The sequence below is a fragment of the Phyllobates terribilis genome, unplaced genomic scaffold (genome assembly GCF_046119375.1).
Source record: "Phyllobates terribilis strain yellow unplaced genomic scaffold, ASM4611937v1 Scaffold_5__5_contigs__length_657084704, whole genome shotgun sequence".
NCBI classification, from domain to species: domain Eukaryota; kingdom Metazoa; phylum Chordata; class Amphibia; order Anura; family Dendrobatidae; genus Phyllobates; species Phyllobates terribilis.
Genome location: NW_027362765.1, coordinates 37465011 through 37481677, shown reverse-complemented (window position 1 = coordinate 37481677; position 16667 = coordinate 37465011). Strand labels below are relative to the sequence as shown.

Here is a 16667-nt window from a genome sequence, read left to right as displayed (position 1 = left end):
GACATTATCGTTTTTAGGTGCTAGCATTGTGCGTTCACAAAGCCACTGATGGTTCTTAAAACTGTTCCAAAATCAGGGAAAACTTGGTCAATAACCTCCAATACCAAGGACATCATTTTGCAATAGTCTTCCGGGAAGGAAATTAAGACAGTAGTGGAATCTGTAGGGAACCTGTTATTTCCGAGGCATAGAAGATGGCGTGTAAATTTGTCCACAGTAGTATTTCCCATCAAGTGAACCCGCACATTAGTAGTCATAGTTAGCTTCTGAATATGTCTCCACAGAGAGGATTTTAAACTGGCATTCAGCTCGTCTGCTGGTGTTGCGCTCTTAAAAACAGGTAACGTTTGTCAGAAGTCACCTGCAAAAAGAACAATTCCCCCCATTAAGCGATTGAATCTCCGCAGATCTTTCGAGGTACGATTAAGTGCCTCGATGCTTTCTTGTATGCCATGGTACCTTCGTCCCAAATAATTAATCGGCAAGTCTGTTATACTTTAGCTTTCCCTGAGCCCTTAGTGATATTATAGATGGGAATTTCCAAGAGTGCTAACTTCAAGGGCAATCCTAGTGCTGAATGAGCCGTGCGCCCTCCATCTAAAAGAGTGGCTGCAATCCCAGACGATGCAACAGCCAGAGCAATGCTATTGTTTGAGCGAATTTCTGCGAACAGCAATCCTGGAATCCGAGCCATAATTGCCAAATACGCCGATCTTTGATCAGCAACCAAAGCTTATTTAATGTGACAAATTCTTTCAACTTTTACAAATAATAGCTTTTTTCTTGCAGAATATCTCTGTCCATAACATCATATATGCTGGTCAAACTGGCGCTCGGAAACTTAATTCTATTAGGGTTTTACTATTGATAGATATGCACCTGTCTTCTAGCGTCAAGAGGACGTTGTTGAATATGTCGGCAGTGAAATTTAAGTCTAAGTCTGGATTAACTCTCCTGTGCACTCTAAACATATCTTCGCTAAGATATTCTTTGTATTTGTCCCAAAGAGCACAGGGATTGGAAGGTGCACAAGTTGTAATCATTATAACACTCAGTTTCCCAAGTTGAGGTGAAAAGCGAGTGAGGGATGCTTCCTGCAATGTTATGTCCCAATGTTGATCATCTTCGATCAGACCACGCTTTTGGCATGACTCCCTGGAAGTTTGACACAGCTCACCATCAACTGTTTATAAATCTGTGAAAGATGTTGGCCCACGGACAGTGTGAAGCTATAAATGTAGGTAGTAACACTCTGCGTTGTTTGGATGAACTGTATGCACGCATCCAAGAGCATCACTGGAACGACTGTCCCGTCCTTGGACCTTTGCACCTTGTTTCTTCTTGAAAAATACTTTTTTCAATTTATTCCATGTATAATATTTTGGAACATCTGAATATAATACAGTCCTCGCAAATGGATCTGCTTGACACAGGAGAAAGAAAGCTGTTAATATAATATTAGGTGGTCGAGCAGCTCTTTCCTCTGCATTGTTGATAGTGAAATTAACTCGTCCATTTTCAAGATGGACGCTGAGATGAACTACAGTCGGATGTTTTTCATGGACGGGAAAATTTAGTAATCGTCATACGGATTCGTTACTACTCATATACTTTCCCATCTGATATGAGATGCAGATTTTTGATTGTGTAGCTGAGAATCTGCCATATCACTTCCCTTGTTAACGTATCTGCAAATGTATTTGACTTCACAGAATTACAATCTTCTAAGTTAATGTGCGCGTCAAACATTTTTGAAAACAGTGGAGTGTAAGGTACAACCCATCGGTTATTTATTTCAATATCTGTGTACTGATTAACCCATTTAAATCTGAATGTTGCAGTATATCCTCCCTGTCCAGGTTTCTGTCTTCTGTAAAGAGGATAACGATCATTTCCTGTCTGTGTGTCTTCAATCAAGTTGCGAGGATCCTTTATTAGTGCATTTTCCTTCTTTCATGCATGGCGAACTAGCGATAAGTGGCCCACATAGGCCTTGGATCATATTTTTCTAAATAGCTTCAAAAAGTACCAGGTCCTCTTCTGGGTTTGAAAGCTCAGTCGAAATAACAGTGTCAATTTGATCAGGGCATATCTTGTCCTTTGTGTGTGCATGCAGAAGACCTCCTTTTTGCCACTTAATTGAATACATCCAAAATCGAGTTTCATAAAAAATGTGACACCTTGTAATTAATTCCATGACCTTGATCAGTTTTTGTTTAAACACGATCAGAGGGGCCCTGACCATTCAGAAGCTCTTTCCTAATCTCTGGAAAAGTTGGATTACACTTAATTGTAATAAACAAATCTGGACGGCCATATATCCGAACATATGTCATGGTGTCCTGAGACTACTCGAGCATATGTCTGGGGCTTCCTGTACATGTAGCCGGTAATATAACCATATTCCCAATGTCCACCTCGTTGCCATCATTAGCAACAACATCTCTTAAATGAATGTATTCACCCACCCAAAGTTTTTGTTGGTTCAGCTGTATGTGCAAAAGATGCTCAATTCCCACCTTGCAATATCTACTATAAATTGATGAAAAAGTTGTATACATTGTAAAATGTGGTTTGATGAGCCATGTCTGATCATTATTTTGTAGACGTAGAAGTCCATAGCTGATATTTTTTATTGGTCGGCCTAGCAGTGTTGGGATCAGTCTGCATTAGTCTTCAGTGATAGCCAAGCGACTTTCTAAATCTAACCATAATTAGAGACAAGATCCAGGGACTATTATTATATAAGAATCCCCTTCCCGAAATTATTGGTTAGCTATTGGGTAACATTAACAACAAACTCATTTGGAAAACCAGCAACATCTATGATAATTTTAATAACTACATTTTTTGGGGGGAAAAAACAATATATGCTGAGGTGGGAAATAGATTTAAAGAAGCAATTCCCCATAGAATAATGCCAGGAGGGCATGAATTTAACAAATCCTTCTAATATATGTACATCTTTATATGAATCTACTTTAAACCTCTTACCAAGTGGTATTTTACTCCGTTGTGATTGGCAAAAACATTCCCAGGTACTTCGACGCTGTGCTAGAAGAATTGCAGGCAAGATAGTGACATCTTGCATGTTTTTTGGAAATGTCCCACACATAGGAAATTTTGGAAAGATGTCTCTTCCTTTACTAAACAGCTATTAAAGAGGGATCTAATCATTACTCCCCAAATGGCTCTTCTTTCATTAGACATGGAAACCATTAACCTTATATTTAAACCTATTTTAATTCACTTATTTTTTGGAGATAGTTTTTGATTAGCATACTTTTAGAAGAAACCAAATGTTCATAAATTATCAAATATCATCCAGAAAAATTCACTTTATAACTCTTATGAATATTCTCATACTATCGCAAACAACTCATTAAGTAAATATATTGTAATTACTTCTTTAAGTTATATGATTATTAAAACTGTGATTTATGCCTTTGTATACGTATTTGCTACGTATTTAAGTTTTCCACCCTTTCTTCCTTTCCCCTTACCCCCATTAAAGAATTACTTATCATTTTCCTTCCCTTCTTCCCCTTTTAGTATTATCTGTAAATATTTAAAATTTATTGAAACTAAAGTTATAGCCATTCCAAAATTTTCTAGTATACTGCAGAGCACCATATAATCTATGGATTTCTGCAATACGTTGAAGATTTTCGTTTTGTCACGAACCATTACAATAGCTACTTTGTTAACACTGGGAGAATTAAATTGCTTTTTGTGCTCACCAACCGGTGTCTTGTCTGCTCTTATTACAACCTTATATTTGTCACTTGCCATTCATGTTTTAAAAAGTTTTACTAACTGATTGTGTTGATGGAAAAATTCAGAACAACGTCGATCAGCTTGCATCTGTTCATTCCCAAAAAGTAAATTTGTAAAATTTTTGGTCTTCGTTTGTTACAGGAAGCATTGCACAGTTTTGTGATATATTTGGTTCTGGACTTTAACCCCTTTACAACCCAAGGTGGTTTGCACGTTAATGAGCAGGTCAACTTTTACAATTCTGACCACTGTCACTTTATGAGGTAATTTCTCTGGAACGCTTCAACGGATTCCCCTGATTCTGAGACTGTTTTTCCGTGACATATTGTACTTCATGATTGTGGCAAAATTTCTTCGATATCACTTGCGTTTATTTGTGAAAAAAACGGAAATTTGGCGAAAATTTAGCAGCTTTCAAAATTTGAATTTTTATGCCCTTAAATCTGAGATTTGTCACACAAAATAGTTAATAAATAACATTTCCCACATGCCTACTTTACATCAGCACAATTTTTGAACCAAATTTTTTTTTTTTATTGGGGAGCTATAAGGGTTAAAAGTTGACCAGCGATTTCTCATTTTTCCAACAAAATGTACAAAACCATTTTTTTAGGGACCACATCATATTTGAAGTCACTTTGAGGGGTCTTTATGACAGAAAATACCCAAAAGTGACACCATTCTAAAAACTGCACCCCTCAAGGTGCTCAAAACCACATTCAAGAACTTTATTAACCCTTCAGGTGCTTCACAGGAATTTTTGGAATGTGGAAGAAAAAAATTAACATTTAACTTTTTTCACAAAAATGTTACTTCAGACCCAATTTTTTTTTATTTTCGCAGGGGTAACAGGAAAAAATGGACCCCAAAATTTGTTGTGCAATTTACCCTGGGCACGCAGATACCCCATATGTGGGGAAAAAACACTGTTTGGGCGCACGGCGGAGTTCGGAAGGGAAGGAGCGCCATTTGACTTTTTGAATGTAAAATTTGCTTGAATAATTAGCAGACGCCATGTTGCATTTGGGGAGCCCCTGATGTGCCTAAACAGTGGAAACCCCCCACAAGTGACACCATTTTGGAAACTAGGCCCCTCAGGGAACTTATCTAGATGTGTGGTGAGCACCTTGAACCCCCAAGTCCTTTACAGAAGTTTATAACATGGAGCTGTAAAAATAAAAAAAATCAAACTTTTTCCACAAAAATGATGTTTTAGCCCCAATTTTTTTATTTTCACAAGGGTAAGAGGAGAAAATGGACCCCAAAAACTTTTGTGCAATTTCTCCTGAGTACGCCAATGTAGGGAAAATACAGTGTTTGGGCGCACGGCAGAGTTCAGAAGGGAAGGAGCACTGTGTGACTTTTTGAACGCAAAATCGGATGGAATCAAGAGCGGACGCCATGTTGCGTTTGGAGAGCCCCTGATGTGCCTAAATAGTGGAAACCCCCCACCAGTGACCCCATTTTGGAAACTACACCCCTCAAGGATTTTATCAAGGGGTATAGTGAACATTTTTAACCCAGAGGTACGACACAGAATTTGATAACATTAGGTCATCATATTGAATAAGTTGTCATTAGTCTTGAGCGCAAGTGCTCGCTACTTGAGTTTGCATCGGGTACTCAGGTATGCACCATGTATCAAGGGTGCTTCAGTGGCATGCTTGAGTCCCCACTCGCAAGTTTCATGGTTATTAGACACCCAAAAAAAACATGCGGGGATCGCTAGTGCATGGCAATCCCCGCAAGTTTTTTTGGGCCGTGAAGCATATGGGGCGGAGACTCGAGCATGTCACTCGAACACCCACGATACTCAATGCATACCCAAGCAAACTCAAATAACGAGCACTTGTGCTCAACACTAGTTGCCATATCGTCTTTTTTTTTTTTTTACACTTCTGAAAAAAAAAAAACCCTAACCCTAGCACAACCCTAACCCCAACCCCAGCCCTAGCGTTTATTTTTTACGCCGTTTCTAGTGCGGTATAAGTGATTAGACGACTTTATTCTTCGGGTCGGTGCAACTACAGAGATACCAGAATCATATCGGGTTTTTATGATTGACAGCTGTCACACACTAAAAGACGCATTTTTTTGTAAAATCTAGTTTTTGCATCGCCATATTTTGAGAGCTATAATTTTTCCATATTTTGGCCGACAGAGTCATGTGACGGCTTGTTTTTTGCGGGATGAGTTGACGTTTTTATTGGTGCCATTTTCAGGCACTTGACATTTTTTGATCGCTTTCTATTCCGATTTTTGGGAGGCAGAATAAACAAAAACCAGCAATTCAGGAATTGTGTTTTTTTTACATTTTTTTTATTCTGCTCCGCGTGTGGTAAAATTGATAAGGTAGCTTTATTCTTTGGGTCAGTACGTTTACAACGGTACCACATTTATATAGTTTTTCTATGTTTTGGCGATTTTACACAATAAAAGCCATTTTATAGGAAAAAATATTTTTTTGCATCGCTTTATTTTGAGAGCTATAACTTTTTGATTTTTCGGATAATAGAGCTGTATGGTGGCTTGTTTTTTGCGGGACAAGATGACGTTTTCAGCGGTACCATCTATATATATAATCGTCTTATCCCGTCTGTCTGTCTGTCCAGGAAATCCCGCGTCGCTGATTGGTCCGGCCGCAGCCAAGCAGCGACGCGGGATTTAAAAAAAAGATGGCGGCCGTTAGCGGCTCATCTGCCGGACGGAGGTCAGCGGCGATGCAGCAGGGAGATGACCGGCGCTAGCCGCTCATCTCCCCGCTGCTGGCAGCACAAGTACCCCGACAGGCAGCGCCGCTGACCTCCATGCGGCTAACATCGGGAGATCAGCGGCTTGGCCCGCTGATCTCCTGACAGCAAGTGTGAACGGAGGACCGGGGAGCAGCGCCCCCGCCGGTCGGGATACTTCTGCTGCGAGCAGCCGCTCATCTCCAGGCTTCTCGCAGTGGAAGAAGCCGCAAAGGCAGCGCCGCTCCCCGGTCCTCACTAATACAATTCGCTGATTGGTCGTGGCAGGAGGCCGCGACCAATCAGTGAGATTGGCGCCAAATTTAAACAACGCTCTGCTGATTGGTCACGGCCGCCGGCCGACCGTGACCAATCAGCGAGATTGGCGCCAAATTTAAACACCATTTTGCTGATTGGTCGCATATTACGTCCCTTTTGCCCAGTATGACTTTCAGATGTGACCTATAGTCCTGAATTGGGTCGTAATGAAACTCTTCCTATCTCAAGTCAGCCTGCCTACGTCTTTGCATAAGTTGCATATTTCGCATGTTGTCATGTTGACGAAGTTCATCCTTTTGTTCAGATGTTTCTGCATCCCATGATTCATCCTGTCTCATCCATTTCTCCTGAAGACGACGCTCCCAGTGTTCAGATGTTTCAGCGTCCCATGATTCAGCCTATGTTATTTATTTCTCCTGAAGACGACGCTCCCAGTGTTCAGAGGTTTCAGCGTCCCTTGATTCAGCCTATGTTATTTATTTCTCCTGAAGACGACGCTCCCAGTGTTCAGAGGTTTCAGCGTCCCTTGATTCAGCCTATGTTATTTATTTCTCCTGAAGACGACGCTCCCAGTGTTCAGATGTTTCTGCATCCCATGATTCATCCTGTCTCATCCGTTTCTCCTGAAGACGACGCTCCCAGTGTTCAGAGGTTTCAGCGTCCCTTGATTCAGCCTATGTTATTTTTTTCTCCTGAAGACGACGCTCCCAGTGTTCAGATGTTTCAGCTGCCTTTAATTCAGCCGGTCTCATCCGTTTCCTTTCAAACTGGGACGTGTGTTGTTCACTTGACTCACCTATTTGAGTCAGTTTTGCTTTCTTAGCTTTTAGATAAATTTGCCCAATAGATGGTCGTTTTTGGGCGGCATTTTAAAAAACAGTCCTTAGTATTATGACCCTTAATTATCACCTCACACTCATCAAGAGATCTAATAGGTGAATCTATATATAAAGCAGAAAATGTGGGACTCACAGTCAGACTGTTCCACTTGTCCATAGCAACCAATCAGAGCTCAGCTTTCACTTTACCTCAGAAGCTTCTAGGCTGAAAGCTGCACACTGGTTGTTATAGGTAACCAGAACGATCTTACTGTGAGGCGATTCTCATAAAAAAGGCCCCAGTTACTTCTGCAACAGCCGTTGCTATAATTACAGACTTTAGAGCAGGGGTCTCAAACACGCGGCCCGCGGGCCGCATGCGGCCCCTGAGGCTGCTTTATGCGGCTCGCAGGCACAGACCCCTTGATGATCCTGACCAGGTCCAGGAGGAGCCGCCGACAGCAGCGCTGAATTGCCACACAGAGACTGTTTCCCAGCACTGCATTTCCAATGCCAGCCGCTGACCAATCAGAGGCCAGCAGCTGATATCTGCGTGTCGGCGCAGTGAGTATGACGTCATTGCCGTACGCTGATGTCAGCTGCTGGCCTCTGATTGGCCGGCGGCTGGCATTGGAAATGCTGTGCTGGGAGACAGTCTGTGTGCGGCAATGCAGCGCTGCTGTCGGCGGCTCCTCCTGGACCAGGTCGGGATCGTCAAGGGGTCTGACTCTGTGGTGCCTGCGGCCACATCTGCAGGAAGGACGCCGAGGGAACGGAGGACAGGTGAGAATCATCTTTTTTTTTTTTATGTGTGTGAAGAACAGCACAGGGGGCACATAGCCACAAGAGGGGACCTGGATGGGGCACATAGCCAAAAGATGGGGACCTGGATGGGGCACATAGCCACAAGATGGGGACCTGGATGGGGCACATAGCCTCAAGATGTGGACCTGGATGGGGCACAGAGCCACTAGATGGGGACCTGGATGGGGCACATAGCCACAAGATGGAGACCTGGATGGGGAACATAGCCACAGGATGGGGACCTGGATGGGGCACATAGCCACAGGATGGGGACCTGGATGGGGCACATAGCCACAAGATGGAGACCTGGATGGGACACAGAGCCACTAGATGGGGACCTGGATGTGGCACATAGCCACAAGATGGGGACCTGGATGGGGCACATAGCCACAAGATGGGGACCTGGATGGGGCACAGAGCCACTAGATGGGGACCTGGATGTGGCACATAGCCACAAGATGGGGACCTGGATGGGGCACAGAGCCACTAGATGGGGACCTGGATGTGGCACATAGCCACAAGATGGAGACCTGGATGGGGAACATAGCCACAGGATGGGGACCTGGATGGGGCACATAGCCACAAGATGGAGACCTGGATGGGACACATAGCCACAAGATGGGGACCTGGATGGGGCACAGAGCCACTAGATGGGGACCTGGATGTGGCACAGAGCCACAAGATGGGGACCTGGATGGGGCACATAGCCAAAAGATGGGGACCTGGATGGGGCACATAGCCACAAGATGGGGACCTGGATGGGGAACATAGCCACAGGATGGGGACCTGGATGGGGAACATAGCCACAAGATGGAGACCTGGATGGGACACAGAGCCACTAGATGGGGACCTGGATCGGGAACATTGCCACAGGATGGGGACCTGGATGGGGCACATAGCCACAGGATGGGGACCTGGATGGGGCACATAGCCACAGGATGGGGACCTGGTTGGGGCACATTAGTACAAGATGGGGACATTACTACAAGATGTTTGCCATTATTACTATATGATGCTAATTGTAAGACAATTTTACTGTATGTGGCCAATTGGGGGAAACAAAATTGTAAAAATCAAAAAAATAAAAATAAAGCATGAAAAAATATTGGGCGCTAAAAATGCTGTTTTATATGTAAACTAAAGTAAACACAAAAAAGTACACGTTTATTATCGCCACATCCATAAGGACCCAAGCTATAAAAAAATAAACACGGCAAAAATGTTCAAAAGGTGTATACAAAAAAAAATGGTATCACTAAAAATGTCACATTGAACAAAAAATGCGGCCCCCCAAATTCAAATTTTTTCCATTTGCGGCCCATATACCCAGCCGAGTTTGAGACCCCTGCTTTAGAGTGACTTATCAGGGTGCCCTACCTTAGAGTATATATGGTTGCTGCCCCTTTAAGAGTGATTCTTTGAGCACTGTCGATTTAATTCTTTTAGACCCTTTGGGCAAAAACTGTAGTTTTTCATTCAACACACAGACACCCATTTTCTTCTTTAGTTCTATAGAGCATAAATTTGGGGGGGCTAAATCTCATGAAGGAGGGGAGATTTCAAGTTTTAATGTTTGCAGTATTTTTAGACTGGTGTTAAAATTTTTCAGCAAAATTTCACTCAAATCGAGTGAGCAATGTGGTTTTGTGTTCAACGGGCTACCACACACAGATTTTCTGCTTCTTTTATATATATATGTTTGTGTGTCTACTGTTTATATTTGAGCATATAAATAAAAAGGACTTGGACTGGTGTCTCGTCTTAAAAGCAAGGTCCACCATACAGATTATATTTTTCTCCACATGATTTTCTATGCTGTCAGCACATTCTACCTACGCTGTCATTTGGCTTTGCAGTTTAGAGATCTGGGAAGGTAAGGTTCAGCATCTTCTAATTCCAGGTAGTAGGTGCATTCTCCGGGCTGTAAGCTCTGGCCGGAACAGGTCTCACTCTAACAGAAGGACTTCCAATGCCCAAAGTAAGCGGGACAGTTTTGGTTTAGCAGGAGAATGATGACTGATAGATTGTGATATGACCGGACTACACCACTGATAAAGAAGCCACATCCAGTGCTTTAGAAAAATCTGTAATTTCTCTGCATTTAGTAGTTACTACTCACCTGGGTAGCCATAAGTAGGAATCTCCTCTTTACACCGCTCATCACCCCTCACATATGTCTCTGTAGTATTAATATTGGACAGATCTTTATCCTGAAAAAAAATATTGTAAAAGTCACAGACAGATGGAGAAGTCATATCTATGGTCAGTTCTAAACCTGCCATCTCCACCGTTCTCATTAGACAAGTATAAAACATATAATACTGGTGGATTAAACAGGACTGAACACAAGACCTTCACAGCCGTCTACACATCATACGGGAGATCTCATGACACCTTCTCTCCATCTACCTGATGATCCTGAGGAACATCAGGATTTTCTTGTTTACAGCCGTGAGGAAGAAGAGGAGGGGGACATCTCTCTGGTGTTGTCCTTTTACTGGAAGGAACTGGAGAAAATACATAAAGGAACTGAATTAATTCTTTACATACAAATAATTATAAACCGTGTGTATTTAGTCCTATCTATTACCTGTTGATGAGATGGGCTGGGGAACCTCCATCATAATGTCGTTGTACAGATCTTTGTGTGCTTCTATATACTCCCACTCCTCCATGGAGAAATAGACGGTGACATTCTGACACCTTATAGGAACCTGACACATACAATGATACCGTCATCCCCCAATCCCTTCATAGCATTACTGTATAATATCCCAGCATTCCCAGCAGTGTCACCTCTCCAGTCAGCAGCTCAATCATCTTGTAGGTGAGTTCTAGGATCTTCTGGTCATTGATGTCCTCATGTATCATGGGGTGAAGTGGAGGCCCTGTGATTGGGCTCAGGGGTCTTCCCCATCCCTCAGACACAGGGGCCTGACAGCGCTCACTAGAGGTATTCTTCACTACTGTGTAATCCTGGTTATGGAGAGACACATTAATAAATCTCACTACAGACATTTCCAGAGTTCTCACCTCTCCAGTTCTGTCCATCCGTTATTCCCATAGATAAGAATGATGTAATTTGACGTCATCAGAATCTCTCACCTCTCCAGTAAGCCGGAAGAGGATCTCTAGGGTGAGGTGTAATATCCTCTCTGTCATCTTGTATCTGTCCCTATCCATCCTTGATGGATTAATCAGGAAAATTCGCTTTTATAGAAGATCTCCACTGGGAGGATCCAATATTGTAATAACCTGAATGGGAAGAAGATGAGGCCGATGTAACATCATAAAGAATCCCATATAAAAACACAATTATTGGAGATACATATGGGAACATATGAAGAGATATAATGTGTAGGTGTTTTATTCTTGGATTGTACACGTTGCAACATTAGTTGAATTATTGACAGTCAGCTTGTCCATTCACTGGCTATTTTGGTCACTGCTTCAGCCACTTATTGGCTGTGTCCTGTGTAACCAAAAAATACAGAGACTGGCAGAGGACACAGCAGTGTTGGCACAGGGTTGTGGGGGTTCATAAATGTGAGTAATAATATTGTTATTATTCTCCAATATTTAGGTGTTTTTTTCTTTACATCTTGTAATAAATCCTATATATTTTAGACCACAGATAACAAGCAGTTTCTTCCTTGGAGTCTGCAGCTGAATACATTTCTCATAGACTCATCTTCCATAACACTAATTCTCGTCTCATTTACCGACACTGGAATCGGCATTAGCAATACTGCAGGAGATATTCATTACATGTGACATGAGAAATAACTACTTCATGATGAGGACGACATCTTCATTTTCTACTACGGCTCTATATACATATCTGGCCAGAGCCCATCACTGACTACATCACCACCAGCCAACCTGTATGAATGTTTCCCATCTTCCCTGGGCTGTAATCTTCTATCATTTTAGATCTCATGTCTAATTCACACACAGAAGCTTGAGGCATTTTTCTTTCCAAAACCAAAGCGGACAGGAGTTATTTGTAACCTACTGTAATGAATGTTATAAAGTCTACATGGACAGTGTAGTGGCATTTTTTCAAAAAAATTTTTGTATACTTGAAGATGCACTGCAAGTTCTGAATGCACATGCAGATTTTACTGGTACATAGAGATACATCTGTACATAGCAATGCATTTCTATGTACCTCTATTCTAGAGGAAAAATACAAGTAAGATTTTTTTCTTCCTATAAAATAACTAAAAAATAATGAAGAACAAATACAATAATGCAATTTTATGCACTTTCATCACAAATCAGCAAATAATATTTGCACAACACAGTGATCAAATTATTCATGGTGACCGGTAAGTGGGAAAAAAAAAATGGCATGAAATTTTTTTTTTTCCAACATTAAACTGATAAAAAAATATGTAGTAAAAATTTAACGCTGAGGCAGTGTTCACACGTGGCATAAATGCTGCCTTTTTGCACTGCCTAATTTCTGCACATTTTCTGCAGGTGTCCGAACCATATGATGCAGTAACAATCTTCTCTGATTATTGTGTGTACAGCGCTTTATATATTCTTCCCCTCATTTGATGTGTTTTTTTTTGTCTAGATTTAAAACAGCAATTTAAACGTATTTTTTTATCCCCTTCACGACCGGAGCATTTTCCGTTTTTGCGTTTTCGTTTTTTGCTCCTCTTCTTCCCAGAGCCATAACATTTTTATTTTTTGGTCCATATGGCCGTGTGAGGGCTTATTTTTTGCGGGACAAGTTGTACTTTTGAACGACATCACTGGTTATACCATATTGTGTACTGGAAAATGGGAAAAAAATTCCAAGTGCGGTGAAATTGCAAAAAAAGTGCAATTCCACAGCGTTTTTTTTTTTTTTGCCACGTTCACTGAATGCTAAAACTGACCTGCCATTAATAAGTGGTGAAAAAAAATCCAAAGTCTGCTTAAAAAAAAAAAAAAATGGCACTATTTCCGAGACCTGTTACGTCTCCATTTTTTGTGATCTGGGTTCTGGTGGGGGCTTATTTTTTGCGTGGCAAGCTGATGTTTTTATTGATACCATTTTGGGGTAGATTGCATTTTATTGCAATGTTGCAGCGACCAACAAAACGTAATTCTGGCGTTTATAATTTTTTTCTCGTTACGCCATTTACTGATCGGATTATTTTTTTATACTGATAGATCGGGTGATTCTGTACGCAGCAATACCAAATGTGTGTATGTGTGGTTTTTTTTTTTTACCTGTTTTATTTCGAATGGAGGATGATTTTATTTTTTTAAAAACATTTTTTTTTTACACTTTTTGCATGCTTCAATAGTCTCCATAGGAGACTAGAAGCTGCAGTTGTCTGATCCCCTCTGCTACACACAGGCAATGATCAGATGCAGCAGATTTACTCACTTGCAAGGAGCGCCGACCACTGGGTGGCACTCATAGCAATCTGGCAATGACAACCACAGGGGTCTCCTGCAGACCCCGGGTTGTCATGCCAACCCATCGGTGACCCACGATCATGTTATGGGGTCACCAATGGGCAGGGCCAATGACACGCTTCCCAGAAGCGCGAGTTAAATGCCGCTGTCAGAGATTGTTAGCGGCAATTAACTAGTTAACAGCCGCGGGTGGATCGCGATTCCACCTGCGGCTGTTGCGGGCATATGTCAGCTGTATAGATCAGGTGACATGTGCCCGGAAAGGTGCGGGCTCAGCACCGGAGCCCACACCAAACACGGGGATCTGACGTGGAACGTATTAATACATCCCACGTCAGAAAGGGGTTAATAGAACAGAAAAGCTTTGATTCTGCACTTAAAAATGAAACAGCACTTTTTTTTACATGTGGTTTTTCAAGCGCCACATAGAAGCCAATAGAGAAAAGATGCACCAATATTACACAGTACAGCAGCGTCTTTGTATGCACCGTGGGCGGAGTTTTCATGAAATCACATCCATGTTGTTTGGACATTTAGGTCATGATCACATGTAGCAGAAATGCTGCACTTTTTTTGCATAGAAATTCTGCTGTGTTTAACTGTCCAAACAAAGTGGGTGTTATTTCAAGAAAACTGCGCCCCCTCTGTGTCTAAAGATGGTGTTGCACTGTGCGGCTTTGGTGCTTTTTATTTCTCTAGAGCAGTGTTTCCCAAACTCCAGTCCTCACGGCCCCCACAGGTCATGTTTTCAGGATTTTCTTAGTATTGCACAGGTGATAGAAGTATCATCAAGGCATCAGGAATTCTCTCACCTATGCAATACTTTGGAAATCCTGAAAACATGACCTGTTGGGACCATGAGGACTGGAGTTTGGGAAACACTGCTCTAGAGACGCCTATGGGGAGCCTGAAAAAATGCATGTAAGAAACTGTAGTTACTTTTTTATGTGCAGAATCTAGAATTTTCTGCACTATACAAACCAAATTAAAATCGCTGCTTCAGACCTGCACCAAAAATGCATCAAATAAGGGGAAAACACATAAAAAATGCAATAATCAGAGAGGATTGTTATTGTGCAGTTTGGTGCGGACACCTGCAGAAAACAAAACAAAAAGTATTTATGCAACGTCTGAACACTGTCTTACAGACACTTAGGCTATGTGCCCACGTTGCATTTATGAAGCAGAAAATTTCTGCTTCATTTCTGCAAGTCCTCTCCCGGAAAAACGCATGCGGAATTCCGCACGCGTTTATCGCGCATTTTTCGCGCGTTTATCACGCGTTTTCCACATGCGGAATTGCCTTGCGTTTTTTATGCATTGGACAAAGGCAATTCTGCATGCGGAAACGCAAAATTAAATGACATGCTGCGGATTTTTGAACGCAGCATAAACGCTGCGGAAAAATCCGCAGCATGGGCATTGACATTGCGGAATGCCATTGGGGACCATGGGGTGCGGATATACATGCGTTTTTCAAGCGTTTACGCTGCGGAAATTCCGCAGCATATACGCTTGAAAAATGCTACGTGGGCACACAGCCTTAAAAGCCAGAAGTCATATAGTGAAGCTTTCATAAAAATAAGAAAGCTCTGTCCGCTACAACTATGAAGGAATGAAGAAAAAAAAAATTCATAGATCCCAATTGCAGTTGAGCATGATTTCTATTGTTATGGTTAATATTTTATATTTGTATTCATTATTATTTTAGATACAATTATATCTATTCTATGTCTGTAGTCTTTGTTTAAAACTTGCATCATGGAATGTCTGACTAAGATACTGGTTTCCTGTGAATTCCCTGACAAGAAGGTTTTGTTGGGCCACGGGCAGTGTGTTATCACTGATAGTCTATTTCGGCTTCCTGTTCAGTTGTATGTAATAGTTGTAGTTCCGTTTTGTCTAGCTAATAAATGTGGTGAGTCTTAGCTGTCACACAGAAGACTACCTGCTGACAATGCATGTCGCATGTATTTTGTCTCTCTCCCTTTATCGATGGAGTATTTTAATTTGAATCTCACTGGCAATGTGAAGACCCTTTGCTGTCTACTCCAAAGTTCTCCCTAAGAAAGAAGGGTCACCACAACACTATCAATCCCATCCACTGTGCTTGTAATGTAGAGTTTTGGACGCAGCGCAGGCGAGCTGCTCTTCCTGATTGTGGGCTCATAGCCTTATAGGAACAAAATAAATAATTTTCTTCACCTCAGTATACAGGCACCATAAAAATACATTGTTATATACACTGGATTTCTATGGAGATGTATATTCTGCTCCTGGATTTATTGCCTGCACTATAGAGGTCAAGATAACCAAATTTGCTCTCCCTGTCACTATGGGCAGTAGCTCAATGGTTAGAGCAGCAGCCTTGAGATGCACACTCACACTGTGATGTGAGTTTGAGTCCTGGGTGAGACCCAATAGCAGGAGGGAGAAGAGGTGAATACATAATTTAATTTATGCACTGAGAAACGATGAGCAGCCCTGCCACCCGAGGAGGAGGAGCTACAGAGCGATGAGCAGCCCTGCCACCCGAATACGGGTGGGAGCTATGGTATACTGTGTAAGGAAATTGTGTTTCCTGTATTTCATAGTATGTATCGGAGAAAAGGGAACAAAAACATCATAACGCTTAGACAGAAAAGCATCAAAATAGTCTCACTGCCCTAAGGGGTTAACGTAATAAGGAATCTCCACATACCTCCACCTGCAGAGGCTAAATCCAAATGGTCTAAAGGACCTCTGCTGACGTCATGCCCATGTGACCAGAAGATGTCACAGGAAAGGGCGGAGCCTCCTCCTCTTCCTCTGCAAAAACCTTATACCAGGAAGCCGTGTT

At 42.0% G+C, this 16667-nt stretch overlaps 1 protein-coding gene across 1 annotated transcript in view; it reads right to left on the bottom strand.

Annotated features, from left to right (window-relative positions):
• LOC141270663 (uncharacterized) overlaps window positions 1-16667 on the bottom strand; it is a 27334-nt gene extending 10667 nt beyond the window's left edge. Inside the window, exons 1-6 of the mRNA XM_073680757.1 lie at window positions 16530-16667; window positions 11513-11662; window positions 11204-11383; window positions 10998-11121; window positions 10817-10914; window positions 10527-10617 (exon numbers count right to left, since the gene is read on the bottom strand). Coding sequence (XP_073536858.1) covers window positions 10527-10617; window positions 10817-10914; window positions 10998-11121; window positions 11204-11383; window positions 11513-11590 — 571 coding nt within the window. The 5' untranslated portion in view covers window positions 11591-11662; window positions 16530-16667. The remainder of the gene's footprint in view (window positions 1-10526; window positions 10618-10816; window positions 10915-10997; window positions 11122-11203; window positions 11384-11512; window positions 11663-16529) is intronic.